Source organism: Patiria miniata, unplaced genomic scaffold (genome assembly GCF_015706575.1).
Source record: "Patiria miniata isolate m_02_andy unplaced genomic scaffold, ASM1570657v1 HiC_scaffold_30, whole genome shotgun sequence".
NCBI classification, from domain to species: Eukaryota; Metazoa; Echinodermata; class Asteroidea; order Valvatida; family Asterinidae; genus Patiria; species Patiria miniata.
Window position 1 is genome coordinate 10,021,974 of NW_024037070.1, and position 14,397 is coordinate 10,036,370.

General features: G+C 39.3%; 1 protein-coding gene across 2 annotated transcripts in view; it reads right to left on the reverse strand.

The window, feature by feature from the left end:
* Positions 1-3,389: 3,389 nt before the first annotated feature.
* LOC119739033 (GDP-mannose 4,6 dehydratase-like) overlaps positions 3,390-14,397 on the reverse strand; it is a 67,486-nt gene continuing 56,478 nt past the window's right edge. Inside the window, exons 10-11 of one of the 2 annotated variants that reach the window (XM_038213870.1) lie at positions 7,324-7,392; positions 3,390-5,642 (exon numbers count right to left, since the gene is read on the reverse strand). In XM_038213870.1, coding sequence (XP_038069798.1) covers positions 5,580-5,642; positions 7,324-7,392 — 132 coding nt within the window. In that variant the 3' untranslated portion in view covers positions 3,390-5,579. Of the gene's footprint in view, positions 5,643-7,323; positions 7,393-13,369; positions 13,427-14,397 lie in introns of those variants that run through there. The other variant, XM_038213871.1, reaches the window with a different exon arrangement.

Genomic DNA, 14,397 nt, shown 5'->3' on the forward strand with positions numbered 1-14,397 from the left:
AATAATGATACCTCCCTGTCAATCGTTATGGGGGAAAATATGACAAGGTGAAAATGAAGACAATCCGATGAGGTGCTACAAAAACAACAGATGAACCGAGCGGACGCGAGAGGCATAGCCGATGGGGAAATGTGTTCGATTTGACGGATACCCAACACTCGTGGAGACGCGGTCATTGTCAAGTCTTGACGTAACAATTGTGTAGGCGAGAGAGTGCGCTGGAAACAGAGAATGCGAGCGGGCTTCTGAGAAGTTGGCGACCGGTCAGGGAGAGGAAGGGACGGGGGAACTATAATCCGGCCATCGTGGTCTCGTAGGAATGTCGTTGAAAACGTGGTTAATTTGGTGTATAATTGAAAAGGGGAAGGGGAAGGAGAAAGTGTCTTGACATTCAATACGTACCAGACAGACTTCACCACACTGTGGTTGAAAAAGGTAACTTAATCGCTTTCCTTTCCCTTTTCAGTATTTTCCCGAATTTCTTTATTCCATTGGGCGGGGGACGCCCCTTCGGCCCCCTCCTTCGTTTTATGGCCACACCTCTGATTCTTCTACCAACCCGCGATAATCATGATACACTTTCTCAACATGCGCGATGAGATGAGACTAAGATAAATAGTTTTTATACATCATTAATTAATTATTTTCTATAATAACAAATGATCTGGCTGATCATTCTGTGGTGGCCAGTCTTAACTAGTTTTTAATTCATGGATTCGGGAGTTTCTTTTTCTGCTTCCTTTCTGTCTTTGGTTTCATAATTACACCGGATTTTAAAGTTATCATACCTGAGCTGCCCACGTGGTGGCGCGCGATCAATTTACGACCGAGGTACAAAATGTGCCACGCAAAACCCCAATATACGAAAAACTTCATAAATATTATTTCATTTGCAGGACAATGATGCTTAACTTTCCTGTTTATATTATAATAACATTTTGGTCTCATGTGGAATTCCCAAGTTCTAGATTATTTATGTCTTATACAGTCATATTCAATTAATTCGAAGTATCGAACATTTTGGACAGTCCCTAACAAGGCATGACATATTGGCAACGGAACACGACGACTGCTCCATGACACGAGGATTAACAGAAATGAAATAGTTACTGACTGCGATTCAAGCTGTCGGTCAAAGTTAAGGGCTAAATGATCAAAATGATACAATAATATCGCTAGGTTCTCTGTGCCACGAGAGAGATGTAGGGGGGGGGGGGGCCTTCAAGATGTTATTAAGCTTGTTCTTTAGGGATTACAATTTAAAGGGGGATATATGAGAAATTGATATAAACAGACTATTTAATTTGATTTACTTCCAGACATCACAATTACATTAATGAACAATTAAAATTACAGAATACAGATATCAGGTGATGAATGCTATAGGCTGGCAGAAAGCCAAACTTGTGCCGTACGTGGCCAGCCACCCGTGAATAAACAATGAAGTTTAAATCTAACAAAAGTGAAACTTAAATAAATAGTTACAAAACTTAAATAGTTGGGAATGATTAATACAGACCAGTAGTAACAATATAAGGCGTCTGCAATGCACTGTTAATGTTGTTCAGGCAACGGTTTTTTTTTTAGGAATAAGGGTAGGGTCATCTTTAAAACTAATGCCTCCCGACAGAAGACATATATTAAAAAATGATACCCCTTTATTATTTTATGTATCAATTACAAAACCAATTAATTTTCGTTGCTTTTTTTCTTCACAAATGGACAGCTCCGTTTCTTTTTGTGAGGGGAAGAGATACGGAGGTACACTTGGACTGATTATGAGGTACGTACACTTTATACGCAGGTACACTTTGATTGACTATGAGGTACGGAGGTACACTTGGACTGATTATGAGGTACGTAGGTACACTTTGACTGACTATGGGGTACGGAGGTACACTTTGACTGACTATTTACAATACAATTTTGTCCACAGGCACCAGGAAAAGACAAACTTTCCTCCCACAGAATAGTCACCGATCGCACCCTTCAGAAAAAAAGTGCAGCCGACACAAGGGCAGACCACACAGCGAGTGGTAGGGAAGCGATGAAGGGTACGATATTGTACCTGCTGTAATCTTGACAAATGGAGGGATGGACCTCAGTCGCTAACCCCCAGGCATATGGTTGTCTGCACCACACGGGCAACATGGAGTTGGGGGGGGGGGGGGGGGGGGGGGGCTAGGCTAACACCAGACGCGGGGAAGACGGGAATTTATGGAGCAAAGGGGTTGAATTTATTGGCCAGTTGTTTAGAAGGGGGAATGTCACACCTGAGGTGATGACGGTCGAGGGGGCCAACAGTCTACCCCCGGGCAGGTGTGAGTGAGGAAGTGGACATTTAAAGCAGTGTTCTCACTGCTTTAAAAAAAAAAGCACAACTTATGCTTTATTGTACAACTTTATTGCTTTAAATATATTTTAACAACCAGATTCATTTCTGAGAATTCTTGAATAAAAACGGAACAGGGGAAAAAATATGTCAACCAACCCGTTAAAATTGGAAAAGCCATGAGAAAATGCATAAGCCATTCAGGAACTCCAACTTGCAACTTGAAGTGAAGTGGTTTTTCTGAAATGCTCACTAGGAACTACAGGGGGCGCACTTCAAGAATTTGGGCTGGGTGCACTGTGGATGCATGAGCAAAGCTTGCGGTTTTAAACCTGAAAGACCCACAAGGAAAGAATGGAGCGGTTTGGAATGGATTGGGGGGGGGGGGGGGGAGTATTGAAAGTAAAGGAGCGCTTGTGCAAAAACAAAATGGGTGGATGATAATCATAAAAATCTGTATTCGCAGGCCAAAGTTTATTTGAATGTAAGTATGGTGAGCTCAGTCAGAGATAAGAGTAGTGAATCCGTCTGCATCGTCACTCATTTCAGTACCTACTGTATTCACAAGCGTGAATCCTTTGCAGTGGCAGAACCAGGTTTGGATCAAGAGGGGAGCTGAGACACCAAGAGGGGGTTCAGCTATATTATGCGGTCATGGGGGGGGGGGGGGGAAATCAGATTCCCGGTGGATCCGCCCCTGCTAACGTAAATCCATCTCACCGTATTCTCGATTTCGTTCTTTTCTAATGACTTTTTCATATAGGGGAGGGGGGGGGAGCTGACAGCTCTCTTCCATCTTACCAATGTTAATAAACTATTACAACTTTCTATCCAAAACAAACAGTATAGTACGGCAGGAGCAGGGCTTGAGGCCTTTGGTCTCTGTAGCTGTCGACCCCCCCCCCCCCGACATCAAAACTCTTGGATTTATACTTGACAAACCCCTATGAAAATTCCTGGATCCGCTGCTGAGTTTCCCTCTAAAATCGGACAGGTAATTGATTAAAGAAAACAAAATGAAAGTGTAGAACGAAATCCAAACAGACCGAGTCAAGTGTATGCTACAAAAGAAAAAACGGAAGAAAAACTAAATAATTTATTCACTTCGATTGCACTGATATCTATCTTTTACACTAGTTACGAATCAGGAATCATGTTTCTGTTTTCAACGAACAATTCATGTCTATCAAAACAAAAGATCTTCAACATCCTGAAATATGAGGAAACTGCTTTTAGTTCAAAATGTTTTCTGTCCCTCATTTTTCTCCCGAAATGACTACCAGCTTCAAATGAAATTTAAAAAAATCGTTGAAAACTAAAACTGATGCTCATAAAGTGAAAAACAGCTATGATTGCCCCAAATACTTGACAAATAGGCTGTATTAATATAACGAAAAACCTCAACCATTTAATTACAACCTATAGAATAATGTTTAATTTATTTACTCAGTATTTTTAATTTTTTTATTTAGGAAGGTACTGTGCACAAGAAGTAGCATATGCTCCCCAATCAATGCAGCCATACATGTAGTTATTCCAATTTGTTTAATTAATAAATCATATTCCACTGACAAAAGCTGATTTTAATCATTCCACTGGATAGAATTGAACCAAAACTATAAAAGGCCTAATATACATACTATTTTCAGTAAAAAAATATACATTCACTGACACTGTTAACATGAACACAAGAAAAATAGGTTTTCATCTACATACATTATGTATCAGTTACTAACAACAGAAAGTATTTGTGACCCTAACCTACAAATACTGGTATTTTCAAAACTTTTCAAAATAGAAAAAAAGGAGTAAATAATAGAAATGGAAAATATATGTATCTATGGTAAATTTGTATTAAGCACTAAACGAATGGTTGATAATAATAATAAAAATTATAATAATAAGAATACAACAGAAAATATAGTCACTTTTGGCTAAATTTGAATACAAACAATTCTACAGCCACACTGTCCGTAGTACACATTCGCTTACTCTCTAAATCGTTTTAAATAGGACACTCAAACAGCATCTCAGTTTAAGTCTTGAGTTGTTCATTATGAAGAGGTGTTGAACCAAATCGCTGCCATTGAGACAAAAACAAAGTGCTGACCATTACAACCACTATTAAAATACTCCTGCTGTATTTAAATAGAGTTCTTTTTCTTCATTTGCAAGCAAACAAATTGTACGATACAAATGTTATAATTATTTTCATTAAAAATAATGTAATGATAGGTTAAAAACAAATTCTATAAGATTTTTTTTAGTATGAAATGGGAATTCAAAAGAAATAAAAGAGACACAAATTGCATTTTCTTTTATTTCACAATGAAAGTGAAACAATAGCACCTATTTTTTCACATACAAATTTTGTTGTCAATTGAGTCGGCACAATCACAAAGAATGATTTCTTGCTTGTCTCTTGAAACCGGATAAGTTTGGTGTACAAATACAACTGGGTGGAATTTTAACCAGGTACTGCAGGCTGAAGTACATGTATGAATTATGTCAGTTGGTTTATTATGCGTTGAAAACTTCTACCTGATTGCCAGAAAAAAAAAAAACTGAAGGAATGCACAAAATGGAAGACTTGCATTAGTACATTTATGTTTTGCTCAAATACCCTGCAACCAAGTGATAAAAGGATTATTTTTCCAAAAATCATGAATGAATTGGGTAAAATACCCATATGAAACGTCATGCAACAAAATGAAACAAACTGAAAAGAAAATCAAAACGTATCTTGGGCCAAGGGCTCATTGGAATGTTTGATTTGAACTTAAGAATAGAACTTAATTACGATTAAAAAAAAATCAATCAATAAAACTATTCATTGGTGGAACCGATACAAAATAGATACAAAACCGAAACGTCAAATTGAAGAACATCTTCAGGTTTGAAATTTGTGTGTGTGCGTGCTTAAGCAATGTAGATAAATGCCAGTAATTTACCGGTAATATCATGAATAAATTAAGGCCACAGTTTTCTACACCAAACCCCCCCCCAATAAAACACATACGAAGATGAAAGCATGTCCGACTTCCAGAGTCTGTTTCTGTCGCAGTCAACATGGCTCATGGGACCATTTGATGGGACACAAGGTATAAGGTGTGTTTTCCATCTCTCAACTTTCAACTAATCAAACTTTGTTGGGTTACTTTATTTGCAAGGCACTCCTGGTTGTTCAGAACACTCACTCACACACTGTTTGGTTTGGTCTGTTTGATGGTTTGATACATCCTAAGGACTAGGCTGTGGGGTTCTTCTTCATCAATTCAATGTCTGATGTTACCATCTCAACCACTAGATCCTGCAGATTGAAGGGGGGGGGGTGGTTTCAGAGAAAGAACGGGAAACAGAATGAACAAAACTTTTCCTTTCAAACTTTATTCTCCCAATGTACATGTATAGATGAAATTTTGGTAACGTATTTTCTAAATCACTGGAGAAAGGTTTGAAAAGTGATTTACTGCGCTGGTTGTTTGAATTGATGTTGTAAATGTGAACGAGTCAAAATCCCCCCTCAGAAGTGAGGTTGGGGTCTACGAACGAATACTTACCTGTAGAGCATTGGTAAATGGCTCTACAGGTAAGTCAAGTGACATACCGGTAAGACTATACAGTTTTAAAAAAAATCAGAAAATCAGAAATTATAAAAACTTTGACAACATTGAAGATGCATTCAATGTCCCTATATATGCTCAATTCAAAATTTTCGCTATTTCAAATTTGGCTGCCAGTTTCTTTACATCCATTTGTCCATCTTCAACCAATATTAATGAGCAATGTTACAATGTATGCCAGCAATAACACCAGAGATACGTGTATAATGACATCTGTTTGTCTACAATGGTGCTTTCTTATGGGAGCCATATGTACATTTTGGTGGGGAAGTGTCATCCACACATTGTTCCAATTCAAAAAACACACACGTGATTAAAGGCAGAGTACATCATTTGCAGCTATCCAAAAAAAAAATCTGACTAAATTTGTGTTTAAAAGCATACCCGGTACTTGGTTTAAAGATACATTGTAGTAATGGGACTAAATTCCCTGTGCCATGAAATTATTCTTTCTGGCATGCTTCCATTTTAACGAAAACAATAAACTAAGGTTATTTCCAAAGATACGTCTCAAGACATACTTTTGGAAATTTCCGTTAGTAGTTCATTTTTAATTCGGTGAAGCAGTGAATGAGTGGGCGCAAGCGTTGACACGACGCTAAATAATTTGTCAGTTCAAAGCGTGACATCGCATAGCTGCAATCAACTGAATGAGAACGTGTCCCGGACACTGATTTCGGGCGCAATTCAAATCATGACTTGGCAACGTTTGAATTGAAATCGAGATCCTAGAATATTGTTTTCTCTGAATTTACAGCATTCACTGAGCTGAAACTTCATCAGGTTAGTTGTTACGTACCCTTCTTGATTTTGAGCGTGTTTGTTCCTTTAAACGAAAACATTGACAAATGATGTATTCTACCTTTAAACACATCCCTGTTTGCCTTACTAGTGTGGACATTCCTTTGTATTCGTGTAGTTATAAAGAAAAACTGGGGAAAAATATTTTTACCCGCACTGTGAGCACTCATTCAACCCAAATTTTGTAGCATGATTTCCTTGAGTGTTCCATTCATTTTGCAACTGATAACCATAAACCAAAACTGCCTCTTAAAAGTTTTTTTTTTCACAGAGGGGAAAACCCTGTGTGGACGTGGGCAAGTTCACACAACGTCTTCACTACCTGCACTATGTTGATATATTTTGTTCACAGTTCCACACAGTGACTGCACTGCCTGTCCAGCATAATGCCATTACGTCAGGTTGCATCACTCACATGTCTTGTGAATAATTCATTTTTCCAAAGCTGAACATTTCCCTTTGAATGAAAAATTGTTCAACACCATGCCCTCACAGTGTCTTCATGCACTTCTCCTGAGTTAGTCAAAAAATGCCCTCAGAATATAAAGTTCTCACTGATAATCCCACCTTGAAAAGGATCTTGGGTTCCCATCCCATCATCGTCTTGGCCTTACTCGGATCACCTTGTAGATAATCCTACCAAAACAAATTAAACATAAAAACATAAAAATAGGAAATTAACAGATTTGATTGAATTGATATTTGGGACTGACAGCTTGCATATAAAGATGAAATGCACAAAATGAATCCATACAGGTACTGAACACGATGTATGCTTTGTTTGCAATAATGACACGAGGGAGAGAGGAAAAAACAAAAACAGTTTGTCATTTTTTAAAGTTACGGGCCAGCTGCAAGTTTTCAACCTGCGCCCAGGGCTTTATGCTCCCCTGATGTTCTACACTAATTTCACTTTGTTCCCAGCCTCCAGCTAAACAAAAACCCTCCTTGCTGTCCAAAAAACTTGGGGCTTTGACCTCCGAAGAACGGGGTCCCGGACGGTATCCCGCTAGGCAGAATACCAGCCCCTAGCTTGGACCCTACGTCAGAGTCTCCCCGATTATCCATCTTCAATTCCGTCCGGCCCGCGAAAAAATCACTCTCGTTTAAGTTCTCGGGGTCACTGACGCGGCAAACAAGTGCTCCAATCTGTCTTCTTCAGCTTCTGTCAATTTTATTTTTCTGTTTTACTTCTTCCCTTTGTGTTTTCTCCTCTTATCTGCTATGTCTCAAATCGGTCTCTCACGGCAGGGTAGCGGGACCAACCGTGGATCCAATACCTGCCCTGATTTCTCTTCCTCTTGAAGGTAGTTTCAGTGTCTCTCGTCAGGACAGCGGCACCGACACCGAGTAGGGGGAGGGAAGGAGGAAGGCTGATGACGACAGCTCCAAGCACGCCAAGTGTATCAAGGAATTGAGGTAATTGGTGGCTTATATGACCAATCACTTAGGCAATTTGGAGGGAGTGGGCACCCTGTTGCCATAGGGGAAACTCAAGCTGGGGGGTGGCTTGCTAGAGCTTGCTGGGCTGGGAATTGCAAAGCGTGACATTATGCATTAACAGAGGAATTTGCAACTCAACTGGAAAGGACTGTGACACACGGAGCACCATACAGTCACACCGTATCGTTTTTACATGTAACCTCCTTTCACTTTGAAGACAATTTACTACCGGTAGTTAAATTTCTTTGATCAGGCAAAATGGGCTTAACTCTGACATGAATATCAGTAGACTTCAAAACATACGAGTGATGCGACAAATGAATCGCCCACAAGATAGTTCAACAAAAAAGTCATTCGTCATGAGTAAACGTAATGTCATGCACAACATGCAGGTTAAAAAGACAAATTAAAGTATGACACCTAAGAATATCTAATAGAAAAAAAGATGAAACATTTTATTTTCCTGAACTAACAAATCTATAACAAATTAACAGAATAATCGGATGTTGGCTGCCAAACACGTACATAGACATGGGCATTATTTATTAGCCGTACATGTAATGCAAGACAATCTGCTGAAATGGCAGAATCGAACGTATTCAACATATAAAATAATTATTCCAAAACCATAATTTGGAAATGTCTAAATTGGCAGAAACCTCTGCAACTCCGCTCTGTTGCAAGTCCCCCTGTACTGCTCGAGAAGTACCGGTCACACACTGCACGGAAAAAAATTCACTGATCTAACTTTAACCAACCAAATCTTATTACATGTACATGTATTAAGTCTATCTCAAAACATCAGATCTGATTTTTTGTGTGTGTTCCGTCAGTTTCAGCAACCGTAACAGATAAACCCAATCTGACATGCAGAATGGACTGCTATTAGTGCGAAATGGCCAGGCCCAGCATGGGAGAAATAGGTAGTGTAGGGAAAGCTGATTGGTTCTGACAATTCTTGATGGGTGGCCCCCGCATCCCATGGAATGGTGCTCTCCGATAGCGAGTCTGGCACCCCGCCACTCCGGGCCTTATGATCATGGGAGATGTTCATGGGCAAATGTGAATGGCAGAACAGAGAGTGTACATGTACATGTGGAAATCAGAAATAAGCTGTTTTAAGGACATTATTTATATTGAAAGGTGAAGCCATTTTTGGAAGTTGAACATGATTTTCTAGACGTAAATTGATTAACAAGGCCATAACAGGTTTTTAGTTCTGATTGTTTCTGATCAAAAAAAAAGAAAAAAGAGAAAAAAAAAAGACTTGCAATAATTTTTTGTTACAAAAATCTGGGTTCCTGTGGCTGATATAAGTATTTCGATCACACAAACACTGTACATGTATTTAAACCTGCAATGAGCGAATGGAGAAAATAAATGGCAAGAACACAACAGTTCTGACAAAACACGGCATTATAACATCAATGCAAAACACTTGGCCAATGACCTGGGCCAATCATATCACGATACAAAACGAGATACCCATATCTACTCTAAGGTCAACGTACTCTTGACCCTCAGGGGGCCAAAAAATCCCACAAAAACCGTGGTCCCTCCTGGCTAAATTAGTCACCTTATATCGGCCTCCCAAATGAAGGAAGACTGACAAGTGAGCGGCGCCGTGTTTTACATGTGGACGCTACGCTAATTAGTCCCTGACACAGCTGAAAAAGAAATATAAATGTCAAATGGCCCACTCCTTGCTACCATTCAATCTAAACTGACACTAATACAAAAACGACAACACAAAAACCAAAAAAGGAAAAAAAGTACCCCCCCCCCTTTTCTTTACTCTTTTTGAGAAACCATTGAGCTGGAAAATGGCAATTTTCATTTCCGTTCAGCCCTGGAGGTTTGAAGGCGGGCTGAACAGAACAGAACTCACGACAGGGGATGCAACAAAAGATGCTGGAATCAATGCGGGTAGAGGCAGGCAAACAAGGCGTAATTAAAAATCAGGCGCTACACAAGTCCAATTAGGCTTGACGTGTGATTGGTCGATTTGTGAAGTCATGTATATGTTCCATATTGTTCCACAGCATGGTGTCTTTTAAATAAAGACAGGTTGGCAAGGAGATATGAAAAGGGGCTTATTTTTGCAGGGAGAACGATAACTTTTGTAAAGCTTAAAAAAAAATGTGAGCACTTTGCTACATGTACAATATTAGTCTCAGAGATGCCACAAATCTATCAATAAAAAGCCTGAAACACTACTAAAAAAACCTGAAACTACCCTTACCCCCTTTCAAAAATGTGTTTTTTGGATGTTTCAGACCAAATCTAGCTCTTTTAATTTGTCACATTTTTGAAAGAAAAACCTGAATTCAGGTTAAAACCTGAAAAGTGGCATCTCTGTAGTCTAGAACGTTCTCGACTAATACCAGTACTAAGTAAAAAAACTACATGAACATATGACATATTGCTGTACATTGTGTATTAAAAGAAGTACATGTACCGTATATATGCTGTGAGCAACCAAGTAAATATGTAGAAGTACATGTACATGTTTTAACTGCAACTGGGCAATTTCAGAAGAATTGAAAAGTGCTATTGCAGAAGAACAAAAACATTTGACCAAGCTTTTGGCACACAAACGTACATGTTAAATTGCACACTTCTAGTATCCACAGACACTATGTACAGGCACATGTACTATCTGTAATAAATTGCAATAGACAAGTACATTGTACAAGTATGTAATCATAAAAGGTACATGTAGACGACAAATTAGCATTGGGCCAGCATCAACCATAGCGCTAGCCACACACAAAAGGAAAGGGGGGGGGGGGGGCCCTCAAAATACCAGCAATATCACAATGAAGTGATTTCCTAATGACACAGGCCAACACAATCAACCAATAAATTCAGCCATCATTTGCCTTTTGTCCGTGTTTCTCCCGTCATAATTTGAAGTAATTTGATTGCTGGGATGGGTAAAGAGAGAGAGAGAGAGAAAAAATAAAGGAAAAAGTGTGTGCCATGCTATAAACTAAACCCCACGGTTATACACGATCACCCAGGTTGGCTCAATTAAGTTGTTTCTGCTTGTCTGCTAAATTGCAAGACATGGTCTTGAGTCGACTGGAATCAATAGCTTTGCATGAAAGGCATCAAAATCACAAAAATAAGTCTTTGATTGGTCTAATAATCACATGACCAGTCAGTTACCATGATGACAATGATGGGACTGCCCCCCCCCCCAACCTCCTCATTCAATCTTGGACCGGTTTAGTCAAAACTACAATCTTTTAAGATGTGTGGCAATGTTTGGTTTTATCAAGTCTATCAATAACCGACAACTTGCTGTCAATATCCACTCAAATAATGCCAAACCTTTTCACCTCCCCCCTTCCTGCCTCCAAAGCACAGCTTTTCAATACCACAATATTTAGATACAATTACCAACAAAAACCAACTGTGTTGTAGGACCATTTCTGATACCCAATACAATCTTGCCTGGCAGGACTGGGGGGGGGGGGGGGGGGGGGGGGGGGGTTGGACTCCAAAAATCTCAAAGTCAATGTCAATTAAGTTGTACATCCTGGGTTATAACCAACTCAATACTGTTATTGTTTACGTTAAAAATTAATGGGTAAAAAAATGGAAAAGAGGGGAAATTAGATTTATATAATAAAAATAAAAGATGTGTGTATTAATGACACAGATTGCTCCCCTAAGTATGGTTATTGACATAACAATCACAAGATCAGTGGAGGGTTTGTTGTTTTACGGCCTGGTAGCCACTTATGGATGGTCTGGTCACCAACGCTAATCGCACTGTGATTTGTTCAGGCGTTCAGGCCCCCCCACAGGTGAAAGGTGACACAAAAGAAGTGGAACTGGTAACCCGTCTAAAATCAACAGCCGCAACAGCAGGGCTTTGATAGCTCTGTGTTTTGTTTAAAAACAAAACCAAATACCTGAAAAAAGAAGAAGTGGTGGCATCATGGGAAGAGGGGGCAGGTAGGTTGGTTGGTGAAAACATCATCAGTCACACATGCAGGCTTGGAAACCTGACCATGATTCTTTGATACATCACAATGGACCAATCATGAGTTGGGCTGATTAATTTGTGGGCAGGAATGTTGGGAACCAGACCTGGTATGCATCTGATACAACAAAGCCAAACGCAATCTCTTTTGGGATGTTCAACTTCAATTCCTCAACACAAAAAAGCTTCTCTGAATACAAAAGATTTATAAAGACATGGCCCCTTTTAATTAATATGTACAATATGTAATTTCCTCAAGTGAAAAATATTACACTACTTTCCCTTCAGGTACTGTACATGTACATGTACTCTAAATGGCACATAATACATAGCTTGTTTTAAACACAACGAGTAATTGCAGTGCACCTTTATCAAAAACTGATATCAAATTTTTCAAAACCTCTAAACATCCATGACTTGTTAGTACCATAAAATAGAGGCTGCTTGTTAGTTTTTTTCTTCAGACTACTGTTTCCATCAAGGACAAACAGCAACCCAATGTCAACATTTTCATCAAGTGATTACTCACAGAAAAGGTGTCAGCAGCCATGTAGGCTACATGTAGACTTAACTGAATTACATGTTAAAAATTCAAGAAGTTGGAAAACAAGAAAAGGAAAAGATGTGATTACAATCCTGTCTCGAAGATAATGGCTTTTCCGAACAAGTTGAACCTCACAAAAATGTTCAATCCATGTACGTCTCTCAAAAAGCCAATTTCTAAAAAGACCTGTTAATTAACCCCATTGTTAACGCAGACGTCATTCACATCACCAGAGCAGGAAGTGGTTAGACCGTCTAAAGGCATCCTACACCCCACTTGAGAATCGGGGTAATTCATTGTTCTTCAGAATCTTCCCTCCCTCCCCTTGAAAACAAACTCTTTTTCTTCACAGAAAGTATTGAATTAACTCAATAAAGTCAATTCTGCTCCGACATCCACTTCGTTTTATTTCCCCTTTTTTTTGGTGGCAAAGTGAAATCCTCACTCCAGGATCAAAATACCCTCGTGCATTCAGTCCGAGATGAGGGGGTTATAAACTGATATCCTCCTTCATCCACAATGGGTTAGGAGAGCTATATCCACCCAAAGAGAAAGCCCTCAGCCCACGGCAGGAATAATATTATATTAAGATCCTTTTGCCTCTTTTTTTGGCTCATCAATAGGAATGTAAAAGTCAGTCACAAAGTTTACTTAACCAGCAGAGAGAAGCCTTGATTGCAAGTGTAGATCTATAAAAGACATAAAATGAAAGCAAAAAATTCAGAAAGAATCAAGAATAGCGATTGGGATGTAAGCCACATCTATCTAGTGTGCGGATCAATCAATTACGGCAGGCTAGGTCATCGCACCCTCAAGAGTTTGTATCTCTATTCGCCTTCTGGAGAGCCTCACAGGACAGGTATATCCACTAACAACCCCCAAGGCAGTAATGGAGAAAGCTGAGACAGTCATCGCTAGAGTGGCCGGCATTCCTTTCACCAGGACTATAAGACTGTCTTCTTCCTTTCATTTTCTCTTCTTTTTTCAATTTTCTACCCGATGGGAAAGCATGTTACTACTGCTAAGGCACACTTTGAGGGCAAAATGAAATTGTTTTGCTTTTGCTTACATTTTTTTTTGGGGGGGGGGGTATGCACAGGAAGAATCTAGGAAATTTGAAATACATTGATGAATTAAAGGGACACTGCTTCCTAGAATGCGCCCAATTGGGCTACAAAACGCGCTTTGGACGAAATGCTGTTAAAGAACATTTAAAAGTAGGAGATAAACATCCACACAACTATCCTTTAAAAACTGGGCGTTTTTGTGTTATTCTTGTGTTATGCGTGTGAGAACGACTTTCAGGGTCCACTTTTGCGACCTCAAAAAGTCGGGCTTTTCGTGCTAGTTGTGATTCCAGCCATAAAGCGTTCACCCTATGCAGACGTGTAAGAAACCACATTTGTGCATTGGTACTGTGTGTAATTTATGTGACATACACAACGTGTATCCTACATTGACTGAAAACGACACAAAAAAACGTATGCGTACTCCATCGTGTCCGATGTAAACAACCGTTTTTTTTTGCTTTTCTCGGGAACAGTAAGACATTAGGTTGGTTTCCTTTCAACCAGATGTTTGAAATAGGATTTAAGTAAACAATCCAAAACATGAACATTCAGGGATTTTAGGACGCAGTTGCCCTTTAATGAACTGATAG